The 23,788-nt window shown below is 45.9% G+C and overlaps 1 protein-coding gene across 1 annotated transcript in view; it reads left to right on the top strand.

The window, feature by feature from the left end:
- Window positions 1-1,442: 1,442 nt before the first annotated feature.
- INPP5D (inositol polyphosphate-5-phosphatase D) overlaps window positions 1,443-23,788 on the top strand; it is a 144,000-nt gene continuing 121,654 nt past the window's right edge. The window contains exons 1-2 of the mRNA XM_082395832.1: window positions 1,443-1,728; window positions 22,813-22,876. Coding sequence (XP_082251958.1) covers window positions 1,595-1,728; window positions 22,813-22,876 — 198 coding nt within the window. The 5' untranslated portion in view covers window positions 1,443-1,594. The remainder of the gene's footprint in view (window positions 1,729-22,812; window positions 22,877-23,788) is intronic.

Below are 23,788 nucleotides of genomic sequence, written 5' to 3'. Positions count from 1 at the left end.
ACGGGCCCAGCCGCTCTGTGGCATGTGGGATCCTCCCAGACCAGGGCTCGAACCTGCGTCCTCTGCATTAGCAGGCAGACTCTCAACCACTGTGCCACCAGGGAAGCCCATGGCCTTTCCTTTGATTTTCAGCATCAACTGTTGCGAGTGCTGCTGCAGGTGGCAGGGGCTGGGGGCTCCTGGCACACGTGAGCTCCTCTAGGGGCTGCCCTCCTTAAGGCAAAGAAGAGGAAACCGGGGCTGAGAGAGAGAAGAAACCCAACCAGCTCCTGCAGCTCCAATGCAGAAGAGCCGGATTCGAATGGAGGCTTGCCTGGCCTGGGCCCCTGCACGCGGCTTCTCTTGTCATGTTGGGGGGCTGAGGGCTGAGGCGGGACGGGGTGGCCCTGTGCAATAGGTGGGCACCTGCCCCTTCACCCTGGTGCACTGCCCTGAGGACTGAGGACACCCCGCCTGTGGTCCAAGCGGGGTGTTCACTTTAGAGCCCTCAGAGTCTGCTGGTCCGGGATGGTGGCCCCCAGCCCCGCAGAAGGCAGCTCCCCTTTGAGCCGTGGGCAAAGGCAGCCATGCCCGGCCACCTCCAACTCTGCTGAGATGTGGGACTCAGGAAGGAATGTCATACTTGCCAGGTGACCAGCTTACCCCATGGGGATGCGTGAGTTTCCCGAGTGTCCTAGGAAGACCCAGAGGTGAAAACCCAGTCCCCCGCATCACCCTGTAAAAGGTCCATGTCCCGAGCCCTCCACGCTCCCTCTGTGTGTCTCTAAGCTGGGCTGCAGGGGTCAGAACGCCCTGCCCTGGAGAAGGGTCGCCATGGGTTCCTTCACACCCACTGGCCCTGGGGATGAGTGTAAATGTGTCAGGGAGCTGTCACCTGGGCCCTTGGGAGCCCTCGGGGGGTGTCGCCTAAGGTCCTCCCAGTGCCCAGGGCTGAATAGTGCCTGGGTGGCCGTGAGTCTCCAATATGGGGAGGGGGCTTGGCTGTACCCCTCCCCCCAGTTTTGCTCGGCCCTGGGGCAGGCCTTAGTCCCAGCGGAGAAGCTCTGCCCTGTCAGCATCTGTTCCAGGGGCACGTTGGAGGGAGTGGACGGGGAGTTAGAAAGCTCTGGGGTCGGGCAGAGGGCTGAGGCTGATGTCCAGGGCGTGGCCACCCCACGGGGGCATTGGGACGGGCCTCGGAATGGCCGCTGCCTTGGCCATGCTCCTCCAGAAGCTGGCCGTGATCCTCCTGACCCCAGAGCTGACAGTTCCCCCAAGAGGACTTGAGCTGAGGTTCGCCCCTCTGGGGACTGAGACCCATTAAAGGAAAGAGGCAGGGCGGTGGGGGGTGAGTGGCAGCAGGCAGCGGGCGGGCGGGCTGGGAAGGTGGAGGACCTCTCTTGCTCGGTCTCTGCAATGAGGAAGTTCTCTGCAGCTCGTTTCCTTTCCCTTGCCGAGTGCCTGAAACAGGAAGTCGGTCAGTGAGCTGGTGGCAGCAGCCGGGGCGGCCGAGAGGGGACCGACGACGGGTCGCAGTGCGGGGGCCCCGCTCCCCTTGGCTGTGCAGGTCCTGCGGGGAGGGCGCCGGCCCGGCCCGGGGAGACCCACGCCCGCCATGGTCCCCTGCTGGAACCATGGCAACATCACCCGCTCCAAGGCCGAGGAGCTGCTCTCCAGGACCGGCAAGGACGGGAGCTTCCTCGTGCGCGCCAGCGAGTCCGTCTCCCGGGCGTACGCGCTCTGCGTGCTGTGAGTACCGGGCCGTGCCCGCCCCTGCCCCTCCGCCCTGGCCTGGCCTCCCCTGCCCAGGCACGGAGGTGATGGAGGTGCCGCTCAGTAGAGGGGCTTAGCCGGCTCTGGGCTCAGCGGGGAGCCCGGCTCTGGGCTGTGTTGTTTTTATGTCGAGTGACCTTGCACGCACCCCGGGTTTGTTGGTGCGTCCAGCTGAGGCCCACTGTGGACCTGCTCGGCCCTGGAGTTCAGGTTTTGCAGGGCTGGAGCCCTCCAGGGCCAGCCTGGGGCCTGGTCACTCGCCGCAGCTACTGGGGAGCCGTGGGGTCAGGGGCTTCCTTGGGGTTCCAGGGTCCAAGAGAAGGGGGTCCGGGCTCTCTGAGCCGGGCAGAAGCTCGGGGCTCCGTGGTGGTGGGTGTGTTAGAAAGCAGCTCGGTCAGTCCAGGTGCTGGTCAAAGTATGCCCAGTTCGGAAACCCTCCTGGAAGAACAGAAGTGGCAAGAGGGGACCCTTCCTGTGCCAGGCTTTGGGCCTCTGGAGGAAGCCATCGTCTGGGGAGCCATGAATAAGGGTAGGGGGGTTCACTCAAGAAAGGATTTTCAGTTCACCCAGAAGTTGTATTTGGGGCCCTTGGAGCAGAGGACGTCACATCACCAACAGCAGGAGCCTCTTCTCTCCCCTCCTCGGCCCTTGGCTGTGTCCCCACCTGTTCGGGCCTCTCTGCCACCATCAACTCTCTCTGCTCCCCCTCTCTGGGATGTTGCTGAATGCGCCAATTGTCCTAAAACCGGGAACCGGCCACTTGCTGAAGGTTCCTTTTTAAAACACCCTTGTCAACCAATGTCTGAAGGAGGCCCTCGGCCCTGCAGCCCTGCGGTCTAACCATCCCCCCTGGGGCCTCGGGCAGTGCCGGGCATGGGGGGGAAGGGTGTGTCCACCTGCACCTGTCAGGTCGTGCCCCTGGTCTCGCAGAAGGGTCCCTCTGAGCAGGCGGGCCTTGCTGCTGTCCACGCAGGAGGGGAAGTGGGTCATGGACACGGGCCTTGTTTGGAGCGTTGAGTCTGAGCATTTGTCTGTGCGTCGACTTGTTTCATCCTCACGACAACCTGAAGTGCAGGTCCTTTTGTTGCCCCACTTTGCAGATGAGGAAGTTGAGGCTCAGACGGGTTAACCGAGTGATGACAGTCAAAGCCAAGGACATCTGCCCCCAGAGGCTGCACCCCGACAACCAGACTGCTGCCACCCCACTCCTGTGCCTGTCAAGCCGGGTGTGAGCATGGGTTCCGGGTGGCAGCAAGAGAAGCCAGGGCGTTTACAAGGGCGGCTGGGAGCATTTAGAAATTAACACAGGCTCTCAGGGGCCGCCCGGGCCGAGCGCTGACTGCATCAGAGCCCCTGCCCCCAAGGTCAGCTTCCTGGGCCCCCAGTTCTCACAGCCCAGGGGAAGCGAAGCAGACCCAGAATTCCCCGCAGGCACGGCCCCTGTGGGGACCAGTCGACGGGGCCGTAGAAATAGTGAGGAGATTCTGATCTGTCTCCACTCGGCCCACGTGAATCTCTCCCCTCCCCTGGGTGTCTCGAGAATTTCCAGGCTCCAGCTCGCTAACCTCCACAGCAGCCCTTTGACCAGGGAGCTGTGGTAGCGCTCAGGCTGCAGATTGGAACGTGGGTCTCTCTGACTCCAAACTGGGAGGCTTGTAACCAGCCAGAGCTGGGAGAGGCCTTGGAACCTCTAGTCCCACCACCCCTGACTTTACAGGTGGGCACACCTCAGAGAGCTTGAGGCCTTTGTCCACACGTCCCTGCTGGCCGGTGGCAACCTGGGATCCAGAATGGTGTACAGTATTTGTTCCTCCACCTTGCCTCTCCTCCCCTCTCCTCCCCTCCCCTGCACTGGGTTGCTCTTGGAGCCTTGGCCGATGTGCCTCTTAGGGAGGGTACCCGTGGTCCCCGCAGTGTGCATCATCCTCTTAGCCCAGGGCTGGGCTTCTTGTCAGTCTCCCATCCCCAAGGCCCCTTTAGCTCCAGACACCAGGGCTTGGAGCCCTCCGCAGTGAGTCCAGCCGTGAGGCCAGACTCTAAGCCCAGGCCCAGGGGTCCCCTTTCTCCTCCGCTCTGTGGGAGAAGCCACCCTTCCCGCAGGGTCAGGAGGCCCTGTAGGCTGTGGGATACCACGAGCCACCAAACTTTCCAAAACCCTGGGAGACCTAATTTTGCCATCACCCGTGATGTTGCCAATTAAGGAGATTTAAAAATGAAAAACTAGCTGAGTGACAACTAACGGCCACCTTTCAGCAGCTCATTTCAGGAAAGAAACTATCCTTTAACACCAAAGAGGCAGGAAGAACGTGCTCATTCAAAATAAATAAATGAATAAAGCCAAAACCCAGTCCTTTAAATCAAACAGGTTTAACTTCCTGAAAAACAACCCCTAGCCAGGCCCTATCCTTAGTTTTCTCTGTTCCTGGGACCGGTGAAAACCTCGCCCCACGCCCTCCTGGCCCACGGCCGGCGGTGGGAGCCCCAACGGGGTTTCACAAGCATCAGGCTTTACCCTCTGCGGTCTCTCTGGAAATTGCTGGGAGTGCAGGACCCCGAGTGGGGCAGCTGTGGTGTCAGGGCCTTTTAACGACCCTGTTCCAAAGGGAGCCAGGAAGTCTCCAAGACTGGCCCTCCTGCTCTAGGAATCTCCATATGGGGAAAGACCTCAGGGCCCAGGGTGCCCAGACCTGTGCTGCCTGGACCCCAGTGGCTGGAGCATCTTCCCAGCCCCTCTGGTGAGTGAGGGGATGGCAGGGGGCTTCCCACCCCTGGTTTAGGCGGGGGCGTTTGGAGCTCCAGGAACTGAGGGCAGCTTCCTCAGGAGTGGCCTTCATGCTCAGGAAAGAAGACAGGATTTGACTATTTAAATGGAACTAGGGAGGGGGTGAGGGACACACCAAAAGACAAGGCTGCGAGTCAGCGTGGCCCACGTGACCCAGGAGTACACATTCACCCCGGGCCTAGCAAACCCACACTTCCTCTCGGGAGGTCAGCCCTGCCACCTGTCACTGGGCAGGAAAGCGCAGATCTGTCCCCAGCAACTCAGGAAGCCCCGCTTTAGGGGGATCCCGAGGCCCATCTCGGGATGCAGAGAGCTGGAGGAGGAAGATCCCAGGAGCTGACCACACGGATTGAGTCCATCCCTGCCTTCTCGCAGCAAGGGCTTGAGAACGTGAGAGACAGCGGGCTCCTAAGTCATGCTCACCCGGCCCCACTCAGACCAGCCAGCAGAGTCGGTCCTGCTCTAGGAAGGCCAGGGGGGCTTCTTGAGCGGGCGCCGTCCGGCCCCTCTTGTATGGAGAATGCTAAGAGGCTGTCAGGCTCGTGTCCTCCTCTCCTGCCAGGACTGTGCTCCCACGTAGGGACCAGCACACCTGTCAGGTGCTTTATGCTGCAGAGAAGAGATATGCCTTTGGGGATGGGGGTTCATCAAGGTGAGAGGTCACGGGTCAGCTGGGCCAGCCTCTCCTTGCCTTAGCTGCGCAGGCAGAACTAGAACAATGGCCCAGTGGTGTTGGGGATACACCTCCCTCTCTGTAAGAGCAGCCCGGGCCCCGAGAGCAAGCCTATATACGACTGGGTCCGTCAGCCACCATCCAGGCTGGAGCTGCCCGGTCGGGTGGCATTCCCACCAAACCACACCGGAGAGAGTTGGCTTCCCTCCCAGGGGAGGGGGCAGGTGCGTGCTCTCTGTGACTCAGAAACCAATGCCGGTGCAGCCAGCTGTGGCGGGGATGCTGTCTTGGTTCCCCTCAGCACCTGGCCTTCCACGAGCTGCCCAGGCAGACCTGTGACCTCCTTCCCAGGGACAGTACACCAGGCAGCCTGGACCTGGTAGCCTTGTGAGCAGAGCCAGAAAGGTGAAGAAGCACCAGAAGGACATTTAGTCACCAAAAGTGTCCTCAGAGAAGGCATTCTACTTGTTAGGAAGAATGTGATGGCCCACTTGAGGTAAGGCAGGCCACGAGGCTTGCTCTACAAACCAAAGGGTTGCTAATCTGTTCTGCCTAAAAATAACAGCAAAAGACTTATAAAGGGCACCTGTGTGCTGGGTTCTGTTCTAAGCTCTTTGCACATATTAACTCACTCACTGTCCACAATGGCCTTCAGAGGAAGTGCTGTTATTATCCCCACTTTACAGATGCGAAAACTGAGGCCCAAAATGTTAGGTAACATGCTGTGTTTACAATACTAATAAATGGCAGGGCCAGGACTTGAACTCGCTGTTCTTGGGAGGGAGAAAGAGAGAGAAGCCAGCAAGTCTGGGTGCGTGTAGGAGACCCCTGGTGATGGAGCCACAGAGAAGGGACTTGGAGGGCAGAAGTGTCCAGAAGAGGTGTAAAGCCATTTACTGCAGTGTGAATGGGTGTGATGTAATCCACCTTCCTCCAATCCCCTTTCAAAGTTTAGTAAAGTTTATACTGCTCATGAATTACTTTTGTGCAAATGCAGAGAAAAACACTGTTTTTCCTAGCTGGTATTGACAAAGTGGGGGGAAAATGCTGGCCCAGACAGTAGTCAGAGCTGGAGGACCTCAGCTCTTGAAATCTGGTTTACATAAGAGATTGTCCAAGGACAACTGTTCTGAGCGTTCCTTCTGCGTGCAGGACCCGGAGGGAGGGACGTGCCCGGGAAGACCTGTGTATGTAACGGATTCCTGGTTCCTTCTATGTGCAGTGACTCAGAAAGCCCATGGTAAATTCGAGTGTCTCCAGGTTTTCTATGCCCTTGCACAGCACCCTGGAGCAATCCTTCCAGAACCAGAGTAGGCTCTGGCTTTGGTGTGTTTTGCAAGCTCGCCTACTTGACAGGTGAAATTCACCTGTGCACAGCCGTCGGTGCTTCTCCGTTGAGTGGTCCCATCTCCTGGGGTGGTGATGAGAGGTGATGAGAGGTGATGCTCCAGGCCTTCCTCCCTGCCCCAGAGATGGAGTAAGATGAGGTCTGCTCTTCCCTCCCTAATTCAGGCCATGTGACGCAGTCCTGAGGGGCAAGTCCTCTGTGGTTGGCTACACCTGATGTGAATTCTAGCCTTTAGATGTTAACCTCCTTGTGCATCCTCAATTGGCGAAATGCACACTCGTCGGGTTAATTTTTTATTGCAGTATAAGTCACATCCCATAAAATCACCCTTTAGATAGTATACAATTCAGTAGTGTGTAGTACATTCATAACGTTGTGAAACCATCACCACCATCTAATTCCAGAACATTTTCATTATCCCCCCAACTCCGGCAAAACCCCCTGAACTCGTCAGCAGTCACTTTCCATTCCCCTTCCTCCCAACCCTTGGCAGCCACTGATCTACTTTCTGTCTCTGACCATTTGCCCATTCTGGGTATTTCATGTATGTGGAATCACACAATATGTGGCCTTTTGTATTTGACTTTTTTCACCTGGCATAATGCTTCCAAGGTTCATCCATGTTGTAGTATGAATCATTCTTTTTATGGCTAAATAATAGCCCATTATATCAATCTACCACATTTTATTTAGCCATTCATCAGTTGATGGGCATTTGGGTTGCTTCTACGTTGGGGCTATTATGAATGATGCTGCCGTGAGCATTCATGTACAAGTTTTTCTATGGACGTGTGTTTTCAATTGTCTTGGGTGGAACTGCTGGGTCACATGGTAATTCTATGTTTAACTTTTTGTGGAACTGTCAGACTTTTCCCCAGCAGCTGTGCCGTTTCACATTCCCATCAGCAGTGTAAGAGGGTTCTAATTTTTCCACATCCTCACCAATACTTAACAGCTTTTTGATAATGGCCATCCTAGTGGGTGTGAAGTGACATCTTACTGTGACTTTGATTTGCATCTCCCTAATTATGAATGAAGTTGATATCTTTTCATGTGCTCATTGGCCATTTGTGTATACCTTCTTTGGAGAAATGCCTATTCATATCTTTTGCCCATTTTTTAAAAAAGAGGGTGATTTGTCTTTCTGCTGTCGTCACTGGATTATTGAGAGGATAAAATGGGAGAATGTGGGCAACATGTGTACAGAGTCAGCACGCTGAACACGGGCCGTTACTTTTCATGAGCTACGAAGTGAGTAGTGACATCTCGGAAGCAGAGGAGTGCAGGGCCATCTGTGAGGAGCATTCCGCAGCAGACGGAAGGAGGAGAGTGGTGGCTGAGTGTCGCTTCTGGAGCTTCCTGGAGGCTGTGGGAGCCTCCGGGGACACTGGGCTGTCATGCGGGGCCTCCTCAGAGGAAGTGCTCAAAGAGATGAGGCAGGAAGAAGGCTTGAGTGACGCACGAGTGGCCGGTGGCTGCTGGGGCCCGGGGCGAGCTCCTGGAGCTGTGAGGGAGAGAAGGGTCAGGGGCACAGGTGCCAGGAAGAACCACCGAATGAACCGCGGAGGATGAAGAGAAAGTCGAGGAGTGGAGGCCATTTGAGAGTGATTAACTACCAATGTAGGAGTGAGGGAGCGAGGGAACTGAAGTCCTAAGGCTCCGAGGAAGCCCAGCAAGTGGATGAGGTGGGAAATGCGTGTCGACAGCCCAGCAGGTCAGGCCCCTGGTCAGTGGGCAGGACGAGCCTGCAGCCCTGTGGCCCGGATCCCTCCTCTCCGCCCTGCTCGTTTCACACTCCCTTCGTCCCATTAATTAGAAAAACATTATTTTTAAGTACCAGCACCCAAACCATTTGGGTTCAATTACTTATTATAAATAACACCAGACAAGGCTGGCTCCCAGAGGATCAGCTAGTCCGGCCCTTTCCCTTGCCAACCAGAAACCTGCCCTCCGGAGGGGAGAGGCTTGCTGAGGCCATTTCAGGCATCAGTGGCAGTGCAGAAATAGACCTTCTGATAAACAGGGCAGCATTCTTTCAAGTAACTTTAAAAAATACAGTATTAAGTGTAACATACAAAGAGTGCAAGCTAAAGGAGAAAGTAATCACCCAATCACTGAGATGAGAAACTAACATAAATACTGTTAATTTGTTGGCATATTTTCTCATTCATTCTCTCTCTCCCTCCCTGCTCCCCGTATGCACATACACACACACACACACGCACAAGCACATATATATAAGCTCCATAATATATATATACCTAATACCATATAATTTTAGTCTATATTTTCTAGCAACATTAGCATTTTTCCCGCTTAGTTAACCTTTCTTCCTAAATATCATATTTAATGGATGCACAAATTCTATTACATTATGTGCTATAATTTATGGAATGATTCTCCTATTGTCAGACATTTAAGTTACTAACAGTGTTTTGTTGTTATAAATATGACAGTGATGAAGGTCTTTGTGCAGATATGTGACATTTCTGGTGATAGATTCCCAGGGGTGGAATTACTGGATCAAAGATAATGTTTTTAAGGCTTTTCATGAAAATGACAAATTGCTTTCCAGAAATTTTGTTACAAGTTATGCTCTGGTAAGCAGTACCAGAGAGTACCCACCTCATTCCAATCTCCTTATACTGAATATTTTCATTTAAAAAAACATTATTAAATTGCAAGGTGAAAGGTGGCCAATTTCTGTTCATTTTGATTTGCATTTCTTGATCGCAGTCATGGTAAGCTTGTTTGGATTATTGACCTTCATCATTTCTCCTTTGTGGATGGTCTGTTCCATTCTCTTTGCCATTTTTCTTTTGAAACTGTAGTTTCTCTGTTATCTATTTGCATGAATTCCTTATATCACATTTGTTGCAAATATTTTCACTGTGGTTTGCCTTTAAACTTTATGACCTTTTTCTTTTGTTCAGAGATTGTAAATTTTTGCAAAGTCTATAAATCTTTCTCTTCTTGTTCTTTTGTGACTTTTTTCCCCCTTTGCTTTCCAGTGCAGAGAGTCCCTCTACACACAGAAATTTTATTCTTTTTCTTCCTGTGGGGGGCAGGGCCTTTGGAGCTAATAGACTCGGGCTAAGGGATGACTCTGCCTTTCCAAGCTCTGGCAGGTTTTCTAGTCCCATGGGGCCTTGGTTTCCTCATCTGCAAACCAGGGCTAAGAATACCCATGTAGCAGTGTCGTTGGATGGATTGAATGAAAGTGTATATCACATACTTAGCACAGTATTTGGCAAAAGCAGATAGATTATAGGTTTTTTGGTTTTGTTTTGTTGCTGTTGTTGTTTTACATTGAACACTTTAATCTTTCTGGAATTAATGAATGGTGTAAAACAAAGATTTATATGTATTTTTCTCAAGGAACCATCTTTCTCAAAACCTCTTACTGAATAATTTATTCCTCTCCATTTGTTATTCCTCTCTTACCATGTATTAAGTCTTATATACCTCTTTTTTGCCTGTTTACCCTGGTCCATGTATGTCTGCTTTTCTTACACCAATTTCATACTGAATGCATTACCACAATTTTATAAACTATTTTATTTTAGGATTTGCATATCTAGTCTTTTTAAGTATTCTTGCAGGTGAAATGGATAATAACTTTGTCAAGTTGGAAAAAATACTATTGGGACTTTGTTTGGAGTTGCATGAAATCCACAATACAACTTGTGAAAAATGGACCTTTTAGTATTATTCAATCTTAACAATAAATATAGCTATCTTTATTATTTTAAATTTAGTAATTTTCTTCATAGATGCTACATATTTCTTGTTATGATTACTTCTGATTATTTCATAATTTTGTTACTGTTGTGAATACCTTTTCTTCTACAGTTACCCTTCTGGGGTAACTGATAACATACAGAGAAGTTGTAGATTTTATAAATTCACCTTTTATTCTATATCTTTACTCCTCATTATTTAAAATTGTTTTCATTTGCTTCTCTTAGATTTTCTTGCTAAACAATCAAATCATATACGAATTATAATCATTTTGTGGTCTACTTTCCAAATACTTATAACTCTTATTCAGATTTCATAACTTATTACTTTGGTCAATATTTCTAAAATATTACAATGAAGGATATTGGGAAAAGAAAATGTCTACCTCCAACAGAAGTACTGTGAGAATCAAACTTTATGCTGCCTGGAAAGGACTTAATACAGTATTTGGCACATAGTTAGCAATGGATAAAAGTTAGTTGTTCTTTTCATGTCAAAGAAGGAGCTGTCTTTTCCTAGTTTTATGAAGAGTTTTGAAGAACTGAATATTAAATTTTATCAAATGCTTTTTAATGTCTATTGAGATGATTAAGCTATTTCTCTTATTTCATTAACTGGTAAATAGCTTGATTTTTATAGATTTCTTAATATGAACCATTTTTTTGCAAGATTAAAATGAACTGTTCTTGATTATGATAACTTTATTTTACTCTGAATTTTAGCATATGTATTCATAAGTGAGATTGATTTATATGATTTTGATCATGTTATGGTTTAAGAGTCATGTGTGTTTTGTAAAATATCCTGGAGACATTTATGAAGCATCATCATTATCTGATTTTTTTAAATATAAAAAAAAATTGGCAAAGATGCTTTTCCTCAGAGCCATTTATAGAGATAATTCTTTAATATTTACTTCAGTTTCTTCTTTGGTATTGATCTATTCTTGTTTTCTATCTCCTCTCATGTTACTTTTTAAAAAATTTTTTATTTTATTGAAGTATAGTTGATTTATAATGCTGTGTTAACTTCTGGTATACAGCAAAATGATTCATATATATATATATATATATATATATACATATATATATATATATGTATATATATATATATACACACATTCTTTTTTATATTCTTTTCCATTATGGTTTATCACAGAATATTGTATATAGTTCCCTGTGCTCTACAGTTGGACCTTGTTGTTTTCAGGTTACTTTTGATAAGTTATATATATTTTTCAGTAAACAGTTCATTTGTTGAGATTTTTCAAAGTTTCTGGCATACAATTATTCACGGTTTTCTATAATTTTAAGGTTTCTCTTTTATTGCTATTGCTACCTTCCTTTACTCATTACTGGTCTTGCTTACTAGTTGTGTTGGCCAGGATCCCAGCAGGAAATAGATGGCATAATCGAAAGGGGTGCTAGGCGTAGGGATGGTGAAGCAGCCTGGGACCGGCAACCACAGGAAGCTATTTCCACTCCTGGCCCTGAATAGGCAGGGCCGTCTGATTTGAGCTGTGGCCCCCTGTGGAGGAACTCAGCCACTGCTGATCTGCAGCAGGTGGGGTGGGGTCCGGGGAACAGATACCACTATCTCACCGTCCTCTCACTCTGTCAGTGCCTCCCATTAGCTAAACCTTGGTGAAGCGGCACACACAGGTCAGCCTGCTGGACACAGGGCAGGTGGAGAAGGATAGAGAGTGGGTCTCTGGGGGTTGGAGGGGAGGGTGAAGGAACAACGTCTAGCTCACTTGCATTGTTTTCTTTTTGCTCTTCTGTTTGTCAGAGGGTTATTCATTTAATTTTCTGCATGTCAGGTCATATGCTCTTAGATTTATTTATCTGTTCTGCTTTTCTTTTTATATTAGAAAACTACCTGTGCGTTCAGGAACCCCTACTGTATATATGTTTGAGGACAGAGCTATGTCTTCTATATTTCTCATCTTCCCTCTCCTTCTGCACCAATTTTCTCAGATTTATCTTCTTCCTTGTTGAAGTTCTCCAGAACATGAAGCTGCTATTTACTGCCTCTCTTGTGGTGATTAATGCTGACTGTAGGACTCTAGGTTTTTCACTTCTGATCAGTTTTTCTTATCTCATGTTGCTCAATTTTCACAATTGATTTTTCCAGTTTCAGAGATACAATTGTCTCTTAAATCTTACTGAGTTCGCAACTCAGATTTCTCCAGAATGTGTTATTTTCCTTTTTTCTTTTTGCAGTGATTCTATGTAACAAGGAGGTATCACCTTTGAGTTCTTAGAAAAATGATACCCTTCCTTTTGAGTGGCGATGTTTTTGATAAGTCTGGTGATTTTTCTTTTCCAACAAAGAATTGTCAGGAAAAATTTGATCCAAATTTTTTTTTTTTTTAGAGACTGGAGTGGGTTTCTGCTCGAATATTCTTCCCAAAGATAAAAGGATCAGCAGGGATGGGGGTGGGAGCCCCCTGATCCAAGATCCACCTGATAGGGTTGAGTGATGGGGGGGGGTGTGTTGCACGGATAGGTGGGTTTCCTCCCAGGGGTCTCATGCAAAGAACCCTCTGGACCCAGAGGCTGCTGGGGCAGGTGCTGGGCCAGTCCCCAACGACACTCTAGATGTCTCACCCCCACCTCTCACCTGGCCACCTGGACTGCCTCCTCTTGCTTCTGACCTGATGGCCTCTTTTTCTCACTCTTTGGCTGGGATTCTTTGAGGTTTGGGTGGTGAACTGTGAACACCCTTGGTTCCTAGGGCATGCACACGTTTTCTCTTATTTCTACGTGGGGTCCAAGTGGCTTTTTTTTTTTTAACAACTTTATTGGAGTATAATTGCTTTACAATAGTGTGTTAGTTTCTGCTTTATATCAAAGTGAATCAGCTGTACATATACATATATCCCCATATCTTCTCCCTCTTGCGTCTCCCTCCCACCTTCCCTATCCCACCCCTCTAGGTGGTCACAAAGCACTGAGCTGATCTCCCCGTGCTATGCGGCTGCTTCCCACTAGCTAGCTATTTCACATTTGGTAGTGTATATATGTCCATGCCACTCTCTCACTTCTTCCCAGCTTACCCTTCCCACTCCCCATGTCCTCAAGTCCATCCTCTACGTCTGCATCTTTATTCCTGTCCTGCCCCTAGGTTCTTCAGAACCATTTTTTTTTTTTTTTAGATTCCATATATATGTGTTAGCATACGGTATTTGTTTTTCTCTTTCTGACTTACTTCACTCTGTATGACAGACTCTAGGTCCATCCACCTCACTACAAATAACTCAATTTCATTTCTTTTTATGGCTGAATAATATTCCATTGTATATATGTGCCACATCTTCTTTATCCATTCATCTGTTGATGGACACTTAGGTTGCTTCCATGTCCTGGCTATTGTAAATAGAGCTGCAGTGAACATTGTGGTACATGACTATTTTTGAATTACGGTTTTCTCAGCTTATATACCCAGTAGTGGAATTGCTGGGTCATATGGTAGTTCTATTTTTAGTTTTTTAAGGAACCTCCATACTGTTCTCCATAGTGGCTGTATCAATTTACATTCCCACCAACAGTGCAAGAGGGTTCCCTTTTCTCCACACCCTCTCCAGCGTTTATTGTTTGTAGATTTTTTGATTATGGCCATTCTGACCAGTGTGAGGTGATAACTCATTGTGGTTTTGATTTGCATTTCTCTAATGATTAGTGATGTTGAACATCCTTTCATGTGTTTGTTGGCAATCTGTATATCTTCTTTGGAGAAATGTCTATTTAGGTCTTCTGCCCATTTTTGGATTGGGTTGTTTGCTTTTTTAATATTGAGCTGCATGAGCTGCTTGTATATTTTGGAGATTAATCCTTTGTCAGTTGCTTCATTTGCAAATATTTTCTCCCATTCTGAGGGTTGTCATTTCGTCTTGTTTATGGTTTCCTTTGCTGTGCAAAAGCTTTGAAGTTTCATTAGGTCCCATTTGTTTATTTTTGTTTTTATTTCCATTTCTCTAGGAGGTGGGTCAAAAAGGATCTTGCTGTGATTTATGTCATAGAGTGTTCCGCCTATGTTTTCCTCTAAGAGTTTTATAGTGTTTGGCCTTACATTTAGGTCTTTAATCCATTTTGAGTTTATTTTTGTGTATGGTGTTAGGAGGTGTTCTAATTTCATTCTTTTATATGTAGCTGTCCAGTTTTCCCAGCACCACTTATTGAAGAGGCTGTCTTTTCTCCATTGTATACTCTTGCCTCCTTTATCAAAGATAAGGTGACCATATGTGCATGGGTTTATCTCGGGGCTTTCTATCCTGTTGCATTGATCTATATTTCTCTTTTTGTGCCAGTACCATACTGTCTTGATTACTGTAGCTTTGTAGTATAGTGGCTATTCGGGGTCTTTTGTGTTTCCATACAAATTGTGCAATTTTTTGTTCTAGTTCTGTGAAAAATGCCATTGGTAGTTTGATAGGGATTGCATTGAATCTGTAGATTGCTTTGGGTAGTATAGTCATTTTCACAATGTTGATTCTTCCAATCCAAGAACACGGTATTTCTCTCCATCTGTTTGTATCATCTTTAATTTCTTTCATCAGTGTCTTATAGTTTTCTGCATACAGGTCTTCTGTCTCCTTAGGTAGGTTTATTCCTAGGTATTTCATTCTTTTTGTTGCAATGGTAAATGGGAGTGTTTCCTTAATTTCTCTTTCAGATTTTTCATCATTAGTGTATAGGAATGCAAGAGATTCTGTACACTAATTTTGTATCCTGCTACTCTACCAAATTCATTGATTAGCTGTAGTAGTTTTCTGGTGGCATCTTTAGGATTCTCTATGTATAGTATCATGTCATCTGCAAACAGCGACAGTTTTACTTCTTCTTTTCCGATTTGGATTCCTTTTATTTCCTTTTCTTCTCTGATTGCTGTTGCTAAAACTTCCAAAACTATGTTGAATAAAAGTGGTGAGAGTGGACATCCTTGTCTTGTTCCTGATCTTAGAGAAAATGATTTCAGTTTTTCACCATTGAGAATGATGTTGGCTGTGGGTTTGTCATATATGGCCTTTATTATGTTGAGGTAAGTTCCCTCTATGCCTACTTTCCTGAGAGTTTTTATCATAAATGGGTGTTGAATTTTGTCAAAAGCTTTTTCTGCATCTATTGAGATGATCATATGGTTTTATCCTTCAGTTTGTTAATATGGTACATCACACTGATTGATTTGCATATATTGAAGAATCCTTGCATTCCTGGCATAAACCTCACTTGATCATGGTGTATGATCCTTTTAATGTGCTGTTGGATTCTGTTTGCTAGTATTTTGTTGAGGATTTTTACATCTATGTTCATCAGTGATATTGGCCTGTAGTTTTCTTTTTTTGTGACATCTTTGTCTGGTTTTGGTATCAGGGTGATGGTGGGCTCATAGAATGAGTTTGGGAGTGTTCCTTCCTCCGCAATTTTTTGGAAGAGTTTGAGAAGGATGGTGTTAGCTCTTCTCTAGATGTTTGATAGAATTCTCCTGTGGAGCCATCTGGTCCTTTTGTTTGTTGGAAGATTTTTAATCACTGTTTCAATTTCATTACTTGTGATTGGTCTGTTCATATTTTCTACTTCTTCCTGGTTCAGTCTTGGAAGGTTATACCTTTCTAAGAATTTGTCCATTTCTTCCAGGTTGTCCATTTTATTGGCATAGTGTTGCTTGTAGTAATGTCTCATGATCCTTTGTATTTCTGCAGTGTCAGTTGTTACTTCTTTTTCATCTCTAATTCTGTTGATTTGAGTCTTCTCCCTTTTTTTCTTGATGAGCCTGGCTAAAGGTTTATCAATTTTGTTTATCTTCTTAAAGAACCAGCTTTAGTTTTATTGATCTTTGCTATTGTTTCCTTCATTTCTTTTTTATTTATTTCTAATCTGATCTTTATGGTTTCTTTCCTTCTGCTACTTTGGGGTTTTTTTGTTCTTCTTTCTCTAATTGCTTTAGGTATAAGGTTAGGTTGTTTATTTGAGATTTTTCTTGTTTCTTGAGGTAGGATTGTATTGCTATAAACTCCCTCTTAGAACTGCTTTTGCTGCATCCCATAGGTTTTGTGTCGTCGTGTTTTCACTGTCATTTGTTTCTAGGTATTTTTTGTTTTCCTCTTTGATTTCTTCAGTGATCACTTCGTTATTAAGTAGTGTATTGTGTAACCTCCATGTGTTTGTATTTTTTACAGTTTTTTTCTGTAACTGATATCTAGTCTCATAGAGTTGTGGTCTGAAAATATACTTGATATGACATCAATTTTCTTAAATTTACCAAGGCTTGATTTGTGACCCAAGATATGATCTATCCTGGAGAATGTTCCATGCGTACTTGAGAAGAAAGTGTATTCTGTTGTTTTGGGGTAGAATGTCCTATAAATATCAGTTAAGTCCATCTTATTTAATGTGTCATTTAAAGCTTGTGTTTCCTTATTTATTTTCATTTTGGATGATCTGTCCATTGGTGAAAGTGGGGTGTCAAAGTCCCCCACTATTACCGTGTTACTGTCAATTTCCCCTTTTATGGCTGTTAGCATTTGCCTTATGTATTGAGGTGCTCCTATGTTGGGTGCATAAATATTTACAATTGTTATATCTTCTTCTTGGGTTGATCCCTTGATCATTATGTAGTGTCCTTCTTTGTCTGTTGTAATAGTCTTTGTTTTAAAGTCTATTTTGTCTGATATGAGAATTGCTACTCCAGCTTTCTTTTGATTTCCATTTGCATGGAATATCTCTTTCCATCCCCTCACTTTCAGTCTGTATGTGTCCCTAGGTCTGAAGTGGATCTCTTGTAGACAGCATATATATGGCTCTTGTTTTTGTATCCATTCAGCCAGTCTATATCTTTTGGTTGGAGCATTTAATTCATTTACATTTAAGGTAATTATTGATTTGTATGTTCCTATTACCATTTTCTTAATTGTTTTGGGTTTGTTTTTGTAGGTCTTTTCCTTCTCTTGTTTTTCCTGTCTAGAGAAATTCCTTTAGCATTTGTTGTAAAGCCGGTTTGGTGGTGCTGAATTCTCTTAACTTTTGCTTGTCTGTAAAGGTTTTAATTTCTCTGTCGAATCTGAATGAGATCCTTGCTGGGTAGAGTAATCTTGGTTGTAGGTTTTTCCCTTTCATCACGTTAAATATGTCTTGCCACTCCCTTCTGGCTTGCAGAGTTTCTGCTGAAAGATCAGCTGTTAACCTTATGGGGATTCCCTTGTATGTTATTTGTTGCTTTTCCCTTGCTGCTTTTAATATTTTTTCTTTGTATTTAATTTTTGATAGTTTGATTAATATATGTCTTGGCATGTTTCTCTTTGGGTTTATCCTGTATGGGACTCTCTGCGCTCCCTGGACTTGGGTGGCTATTTCCTTTCCCATGTTAGGGAAGTTTTCAACTATAATCTCTTCAAATATTTTCTCAGACCCTTTCTTTTTCTCTTCTTCTTCTGGGACCCCTGTAATTCGAATGTTGGTGCATTTAATGTTGTCCCAGAGGTCTCTGAGACTGTCCTCAATTCTTTTCATTCTTTTTTCTTTATTCTGCTCCCTGGCAGTTATTTCCATCGTTTTATCTTCCAGGTCACTTATCCGTTCCTTGCCTCAGTTATTCTGCTATTGATTCCTTCTAGAGTATTTTTAATTTCAGTTATTGTGTTGTTCATCACTGTTTGTTTTCTCTTTAGTTCTTTTGGATCCTTGTTAAATGTTTCTTGTATTTTCTCCATTCTGTTTCCGAGATTTTGGATTATCTTTACTCTCATTACTCTGAATTCTTTTTCAGGTAGGTTACCTATCTTGTCCTCATTTATTTGGTTTTGTAGGTTTTTACCTTTCTCCTTCGTCTGTAACATATTTTTTGTCATTTCTTTTTTTTTGATGGGTGGGGCTGTATTCCTCTCTTACTGGTTGTTTGGCCTGAGGCATCCAGCACTGGAGTTTGCAGGCAGTTGGATAAAGCTGGATCTTGGTGCTGAGATTCGGACCTCCGGGGAAGCCTCCCTCCGGTTAATATTCTCTGGGCTCTGAGGTTCTCTGTTAGTCCAGCGATTTGGTCTCAGAGTTCCCACCACAGGAGTTCAGGCCCGACCTCCGGCCTGGGAACCAAGATCCTGCAAGCTGCTTGGCACAGCGAAACAAAAAAAAACCCAACAAACAAACAAACAAAAGGAGCAGTACACTATCAAAGAATAAAATTAGAAAGATAAAATATATATTAGGAAAAATAAAAATATAATCGAAACAACTGTTCTCTGGGGGTTCCTCCCGTCCCCTTAGGTGTCCGTGGTCCCCCACTGGTGCCTGGTAGGTGCCCTAGTTGTGCGGAGACATGAATTCCGCATCCTCCTAGTCTGCCATCTTGACTCCCCAAGTGGCTTTTTTGAATGCAGAGTTCCCAACCCTTGTTCTCCCATCCCATCTTGTCCAGATGTCTGCAACACTCAAGCAAGAAAAAAAGAGAAAACACGTACAAACAATTAGAAATTAGAACTGAAATATAATGAGTTACAAAGGAATTTAAAAAACAATTATAGAACATGCTAAGCCGATCAGCAGAGTGAGACAGACACTAATGAGGCTCTCAAATTTCAGAGTCTGATTTCTCTCTCTCTCGTTCTCTCCCATGGGGCTCACCATAGCAAAGGAGGCTTCTGGGCGTGCTTGTCAGCGGTTATTTGGCTAGCAAGAGCCACGCAGAAGTAGTCGTTTTATCTGAGAGAATAAATAAAATGCCATGAAGTAGTTTCTTCCTATTTCCATTTGCTTATCCGTTTACATTTGAGCAAAGCTTCCCAAACCATGATCTGAAAGTGCCCTTCCCGGGGGAAGCATCTTCCTGCTTAGAACAGTGTAGGCACCTGTAGTCACCCAACAGCTGTTGGGAGTCACATGGGAAATTTGTTGTAAGCACCACTGCATTTGAGAGGGGAGTAATCTCATACGCACCAGGGACACGGGAGACTGGGATGGCCCAGCACCATCCCAACCTGGGTGTCCAGCGGGAACATTCCTAACACACTCGCCCTGAAATGTGACCCAATCACTAGAAGGAGTAGCAGCTGAGGGCTGGTGTTAGCACCCTAACTTTTTAGTAAATCACCATAAAGAGGGGGAAAGGCCTGGATGGAACCCATTGCCCCCAATGAGCACGTTGTCTGGATTATGTTCCAGTGCAGTAGTTGTCAAAGATGATTTAGTTGTGGAATCTTCACTTTAAACATTTTACATGTAAGATTTTGTGGGTGTATGTGTGTGTGTGTGCATATGGGTTTATGTGTATGTTATGGATCTGTATATGTGTATGCACATGTATGTATATGTATACGTTGATGCGTGTAGGACCAGGGTGAAGTGCAGCTGCTGGTGAGTGCAGGAGGCCAAGGGGTGCCCCCCTCCACCTCCCTGCAGAGTCCCCAACACCCCATGGCATGCTCTCCCAGGGGTTGTGTGTGGCAGGGGTGGTGGTGGCGGTGATGCTCTATGCTTTCCCTTGAAGATCTACTGATTTGGCCCCAGGGATGACGTGTGGGCCCCATGCATTGGAGATGCTGAGATATTACTATCTAAGGGGAAAGTATCCTCTTTTCCCATTGTACTAGCTTTTGAATTCTCATCTGTGTGAGTAGTACGGAGCTGTTTCTTTGTTTCAGTGTTGCTAGAACATCTCTGAAAAAGCCATAAAGGCTTGTCTGCCACACTTGATTAACTAAAGGGTCTTCCTGTTCTGTACGCTGTCTCTGTGCCTTTCCTGGTGACTCTGTGTTCTTTCTTTCTTTCTGTTTACAAGCTGATGTTTGGGGCCTGTTCAACCTCTTCCACAAATTAGCTGCCCTCACCCAAATAGGAGACCGTTCTCGCCCTGGCCTTATTTGCATATCTACAGGAGGAAGTGTCAAGAGAACAAGCAGTGAAAGATAAGAGCAGAGCAAACTCCTAGCTGTCCTCCGGTGTGTGGCTGGCAGGCTCTGCAAAGGGGGTTGGGGCTGCAGGGGAGGGGGATGGGGGAGTTAGGCTGGGGTCTGGGATGGTTCCCTGCTTCCCGGGACATCTCCAGGAGCTGAGGTGGTACTAGACTACGGATTCATCCTGGCCGTCTCTGAGATAAGCCAATTGTGGTGTCAGTTCAGGCTCTAAAGACAGGAAGGGGAGTGGAAAGACGGGAATTAAAGGGATCAGAGGAAGAGAGGAAATTTTCCTATGAGAAATGAAGAGGCATGTGGAAATGAAATTACCCAAAACATTCTCCAAAACTTTCTCTTAACATTCATTGTTTCAAAAGGCTTTAAAAATTGTAAAATTAACTACATAAAATTGTAAAACTTATACACAGCTGAAAAGAAAATAAATCAATAAACACTGTTAAAAATAAATAACTCCAAAATATATTGTCGTATATTTCAAAGTCTTATGAATAAATAAGCAAAAGATGATTTTAAAAATGTGAGACAAAGACATGAAAAGGAATTCACGGGAAAAGAAACACAAATAGTGAAACATATGAGAACACGTTCAACCTTTCTCATAAAGAAAGGCAAATTAAAGCAAGCCATCATTTTTCTTTCACCTCTCAGATTTGCGAAAGATTAAAATGTCTGATAACAGCCAGTTGGCAGGGTGTGGGGAAATAGACACTTTCATATCCGGTTAGCAGGAGACACAATGTGAGAACTTCATTGGAAGGCAGTCAGCTCTGTGCTTTGTGACCACCTAGAGGGGTGGGATAGGGAGGGTGGGAGGGAGGGAGATGCAAGAGGGAAGAGATATGGGAATATATGTATATGTATAACTGATTCACTTTGTTATAAAGCAGAAACTAACACACCATTGTAAAGCAATTATACTCCAATAAAGATGTTAAATATATATATATATATATATATATAAAGTGCCTGCGTCCTTCAGCCCAGCTGTTCTCCTTCTGGTGATTTATCCACAATCTCTAACAAATGTCAGCACGTGTAGTGTTCAGTGTGTTTCAGGCACTCTTCTAAATGCTTAATCTACACAACAGGTAGATGTTGTGTTATCATTCTCCCCTTTTTACTGGTGGGGAAACTAAAACTCTGGATTCACCAGTATACACAAGAGGTAGGAACAGAGATGTTCACTGCAGCATTATTTATAATAGTAAAAAGCCCCAGATAACTACCTGTCCATCATCGTGGTCTAAAATGAACAATGGCATGGCCACATGGTAGAACATGACTTAGGCAGATCGCTAATGTTTTTTTGGTGAAAAGCAGCAAATTTCAGAACAACGTATATAGTATGATGTTATTTGCATTTAAAAGATATGCATATATAAGTTTGTGTGTATGTTTAAACATTTTGGCATGATTTACAAGAAGGAGTGGGAACTCTAAGGAACTCACAGGAGCCGGGGAAGGAGACATTTATTTTTCATTTTATATCTTTCCGTGTGGTCTTAAATTTTTTAAACTAGTGTATAATTTTAAAATCTAGTTAAACAATAACATAAATGTTTAGGGCCGGGCACATAGGAGGGGTTAAATGAGTGAAACTTTTGTACTGAATCATCTCCTTGATCACAGAAACAACATGAGCATCTGTGAGCTGGAGTGTGGCCCCTGTCTGGGGGTACAGCAGGGGCAGGCAAGTTTTCAAGGTCTGTGAGAATCCCAAGTAGGGGAAATGGGGGCAGGGAGGTTATGGTGGGTGAGAGAACAGACCAGCCATTTCAACTGAGAGTGTAAGACCCAAGTAGCATTCAACCAAACTCCTTATGCCTGTGGGCTCAGCAGCCGAGCCAGTGGACCTCTGTGGCCATCTGCTACCACCAGGCTGTCTGTGGGCTCGGTCCCCCACCTGGACCACCCACCAATGGGCCCCTCTCCCAAGGTGGTCAGACTTGACAACTCCCACTTCCTCTCAAAGCTTTTAGGAGAATAAAAAGTAGCTCTTCTTCCTTCTCACATTGGAGACCTCTGGACCAGAGGAAGGTTGAGCTTTTGGAAAGAAAAGAGAATCCGAAATTCCTTGCACTTCTGCGTGAGAAGCAACCCTAAGGCTCACCCACCTGCTGCTGGGAAAATCTGGGTCTCTGAAGGGGTGGGGGCTGGCCTTTGGGAGGATGAGCCCATGGGGCAAAGTCTCCAGGAGATGCAGCCACGGGGGGTAGGGGAGCTCCGTCCAAAGCTGACTGAGCTTTGCCCTGGCCAGTGCCGCCCCTCTGTGACAGTGCCCACCACCCATTTGGCATGTTCCCACCGTGCTCAGCCCCACTGGAGTCCCATTTCTTCTTGAAACACCCCTTCTGGCTCCATCCATTTGGCCAACATGACAGCCCAGAGGTTTAGGAAGCCCCTTAGAGATGGCGAACTCCTCTAAATCAGACCACACAGCTGTCAAGCGCCAACGTAAATCACGTCCCAAAGATCCCACCCGCCTTTTCCTGAGGCTCCTTGAGTGCTGGGGGGGGTGGGGAGTGGACAAGCAACCCTGACTTTGCCCAGGATTGCTTGACGTCCAGAAAAAGGAATGCATAGGTTCTAATTCAGCATTTGGTCTATTTCAGGTACCGGAATTGCGTTTACACTTACAGGATTCTGCCCAATGAAGATGATAAATTCACTGTTCAGGTAAGTCTTTTATAAACCTCGAAATCTGACCCTGACTGGAACCTATATTGGCAGAGAAGGAGTGAAAAAGAGGAAGAAGGGAAGAAAGCAGGTGCCCCAAGCCACCTAGACATGGGGGCTTGTCTTTCTCCTAGAAGAACCTGGGTGGCGTTGCTTAGCGGGTAGACTGTGACCCTGCAAAGGGACCTGCCCTGGGACATGAGGGAGCAGGTATGGCAGACGTCATCTGTGTTCATGGGTGTGAAGGGGAAATAACAGAAAGAAGGATACTCAGAGACCAAGGACAAGTGACTGTGGCTTGTTGGTTGTTTTTTCAGTGCATTCAAATGCGTGACAGTAAGTGGGCCAGGAAAGAGAGAAGGGAGGGAACTTGGGGGAGAACAGATCGTATGAGGGGCTAGAAGACTGCCCTAAGGATTAGCATGAGATAATATCTTTCAATCTGTAGAGATCTGTTCCATCAGAGGCTGATGCTCATGGCATCTGATTTCACCATGTAAAGTCCAAACGTGTAAAGCTTGCGTTAAAGGTTAAAGAGTGAATTCCCTGGCAGCCCAGTAGTTAGGACTCGGCGCTTTCACTGCGGTGGCCCCAGGGTTCAATCCCTGGTCAGGGAACTAAGATCCCGCGAGCAGTGTAACGTGGCCAAAAAAGAAAGAAAATAAAAAGGTTAAAGAAAGCCATACTAGGCGTGCCAAGTCTGGGAAGACCACCTTCCATACAGTCTGCGTGACAAACACCACGGGTGTTGTGTGACCACAATGCATGACAACTGAGTGATGTGGAGGCCAGGGGAGCTATTTGTAATCTGGCTGCACCAAGAGAGCAGGGGGTGGGCAGAAAAAAGGGGGTGATGCTCTCAGTGTCCACGGTGGGAGCAGAGGAGTCACACTCAGCTCTTGGGCCCTTTGT

Source organism: Balaenoptera borealis, assembly GCF_965194805.1.
Source record: "Balaenoptera borealis genome assembly, chromosome: 6".
Lineage (NCBI taxonomy): Eukaryota > Metazoa > Chordata > Mammalia > Artiodactyla > Balaenopteridae > Balaenoptera > Balaenoptera borealis.
This window is presented reverse-complemented; position numbering and strand designations above follow the sequence as displayed.